Source organism: Zeugodacus cucurbitae, chromosome 4 (assembly GCF_028554725.1).
Source record: "Zeugodacus cucurbitae isolate PBARC_wt_2022May chromosome 4, idZeuCucr1.2, whole genome shotgun sequence".
Taxonomy (NCBI): Eukaryota; Metazoa; Arthropoda; class Insecta; order Diptera; family Tephritidae; genus Zeugodacus; species Zeugodacus cucurbitae.
Genome location: NC_071669.1, coordinates 58,862,411 through 58,865,090, shown reverse-complemented (window position 1 = coordinate 58,865,090; position 2,680 = coordinate 58,862,411). Strand labels below are relative to the sequence as shown.

At 33.5% G+C, this 2,680-nt stretch overlaps 1 protein-coding gene across 1 annotated transcript; it reads right to left on the bottom strand.

Moving 5' to 3' along the window:
* Window positions 1-903: 903 nt before the first annotated feature.
* On the bottom strand, window positions 904-1,793 carry LOC114805320 (uncharacterized). Its single transcript, XM_054230273.1, has 3 exons — window positions 1,576-1,793; window positions 1,331-1,498; window positions 904-1,056 (listed from the first exon to the last, which is right to left on the bottom strand). The coding sequence occupies exons 1-3, from the start codon at window positions 1,771-1,773 to the stop codon at window positions 907-909; spliced, it is 516 nt and encodes a 171-aa protein (XP_054086248.1). The 5' UTR covers window positions 1,774-1,793; the 3' UTR covers window positions 904-906.
* Window positions 1,794-2,680: the final 887 nt, after the last annotated feature.

Below are 2,680 nucleotides of genomic sequence, written 5' to 3'. Positions count from 1 at the left end.
AACTTATTCTCAACTGAAAATGTCACTTTTTGAGCCGAATTCTAGACATTTACGGGGAATTTTGCTTTTCTTTTTTAATTCCAAGAAAAGTGCGGCTGAGGCTCATCGACATTTGTAACCGTTTTTATACAAAAAAAAAACTTAAATTTACAAAAAAACGGCGGGAGCAAAGTTGTAGACCTAATATACATATGTAATGATTGTGACTATTCTAGTGGACTTTATGCCGAATATATCGTTAAAATTGTGTATCATCTTAATCAAATTTAATGAATAAATTGCGAGAGTATAAAATGTACGGTTACACCTGAACTTAACTTCACCGTACTTGGTATTGTTTGATTTCATAATTATTAAATTTTTTTGCGCAAAAAATATCGTTTTGGCAATTGACTCTGTGCAATTTTATTTATTTTACGATCCAGTGATCTTGCATGTGTATCGGCTATCCTATCAATTATAAATAAATCAGTAATTCTGTTTGTCATTCCTCTAATTTTATGTACGAGGGCAGTTCCATACCACAATTATTACAAGAAATATGTAAAACGAATGATAGGTTCATTGCCGACTTGGAAACATATCTTTCAGAAGGGTGAAAGAGGTCAGAGTACTGTTTGTTCAACCATTTCCGGCTAGAAGTATATCACAAAATTAATGAAATAATGAACACATTTTTCTATAATCTAATAATCTACGTTACTGCGTTCTTGGTTAGCTTTCTAGAAGCATTTTTGTTTCTTTTTTTGTTTATAGGAGATTAGCTTCTAAGTAGCTTTATATTTTGAATTCTCTCTCATCATTTCTTTCTGGAACACCAAAACTTAAGTGCTCCCGATCAACCCTTTGCTTTATTAATACTTAAATAAATATTACATTCACAGTTTACATATTAGACGGACTTAGTTATTCCCAAACTTGTAAAAAAATATTGAAAACTGCTTTCCAATCATTATAAGCACCAACGCTAATCTTCACGCGATATTCCCCCGCTGGAAGTGGTAATAAGCCAAAATATTGCGGTTTTAAAATTAGTCGATCAACGATGATATCATGCTGAAATAACAATAAACATGGCATTAAATGGATCATTAGTATACAGGGTGCTTCATATACTACATATACTACTCTCCATGTATAATACTTTTCATGATAATATAATTTCGATACCAGAAACATAACTTGTGGACAAGGTATGATTGTTGTTTTTAATAATAATAGAATGATTACCGAAATGCACGAAAAGGCCGAAAAAACGGTTATACAGTCTAGTTTTTTGATTATATGAACCACCCTGTAAATTTCACTTTTCACCTTGTATTATACTTACATTATAAGGACAAGTGTGGTTGATGTTTGAATAGGTTTCTAAAAATTTGAAAACTAGATTAAACAACCCGACACGCTTCTTATTTCGTAGAAAGTCACAAAAATCCACCGTCTTGTTATACAGGAACGGTCGATAACCGTTATATTTCTTGAAACATTCCACATTCAACTGAAATACACATATATACATATGACAAACTGACAATTACACTTTTCGAAATAAACATGATCGGGATTTAGACTTACGCTGACATTATTCACTGGCAGTTCGAAGAGATTAACACGCAACGAAAGTGCGACTTCATCGCGAGACAATGCTTTGAGTTTGCAATAGGCGATATCAGCGAAGGGTTTGTCAAGCGTCGCACATTTCACATTTGTAAATTTGGCCATTGTAACAGCGTACGTGTACTGCAAGCAAAGGCTAAATGTGAAGCAAAGCATTAACCAAAACACCGAACACTGCATTTTTACGACTGAAGAATGACTAAATGCGTACTAAATATTTACCGAGAATTGAACTACTGCGTTTTGTTGCATCGCACTCAAATTACTTTAAATACGGGACAATATAATTGCTTAGTTAGGCAAATATAATTTATTTTTAAATATTTTTTAATAGCTTTAGTATTATTCACAGTGAGTATTGCATGGATTCGTTGGTTGTTGTTATGGAATTTTTCCGTCACAGATATGTCGTTAATATTTTGGTTTGCATATTGAAAATTTTTATTCACACTCTTGTATGCAAAACCGGTAACAATGACTATTAGGAAGCATTTTTCGAACGCTTTAAGGACAAAATCAAATGAAAAACGCGCGAATTTAAGAAAAGGCTTGTTACATCAATACAATATCTGTTAATTATATGTCAAATGTGGTAAATTTGGTAAACATTTAAATTCAGCAACATTAAAGACATAATTGCCTAGGTTGAACGCAATTTTAGAGCAAAAAGCAAATCGTACGACCATTTTCGGAAGTATTGAGGTTCTGCTGTTCAATAAATGAGGGTTTGAAAATTTATCATCCGTTTTCGACGATTTTTAGAAGGGTGGTGCCACAATATAAATGCAGAATTTGTGTAAAGTACTGTTCCGATATCTTCACTAGCGTTTAACTTATATATTGTAATGAAAACGATTCAGATTGATATCTGTTTGTGTATTTCTCCTGACCGATTTTAATGAAATTCTAGACACCCTGATGACACGGATGGAAAATGAGGCCACCCCATATCCGGTTCCGGTAACACAATATCCTTTTTCGGTTGCCCCATTCCCTTTTCCGGTAATATCATGTCCGGTTCCGCTAACCCGGCAGAGCAAAGCTTCAATGTGGAGTAGAATAG

Coding starts and splice junctions, on each gene's coding strand:
- LOC114805320 (XM_054230273.1), bottom strand. CDS start 1,773: ATGCTTTGCTTCACATTTAGCCTTTGCTTGCAGTACACGTACGCTGTT. Junction 1,499..1,575: donor TGCCAGTGAATAATGTCAGC/GTAAGTCTAAAT, acceptor TGTGTATTTCAG/TTGAATGTGGAATGTTTCAA. Junction 1,057..1,330: donor ACCACACTTGTCCTTATAAT/GTAAGTATAATA, acceptor TTGTTATTTCAG/CATGATATCATCGTTGATCG.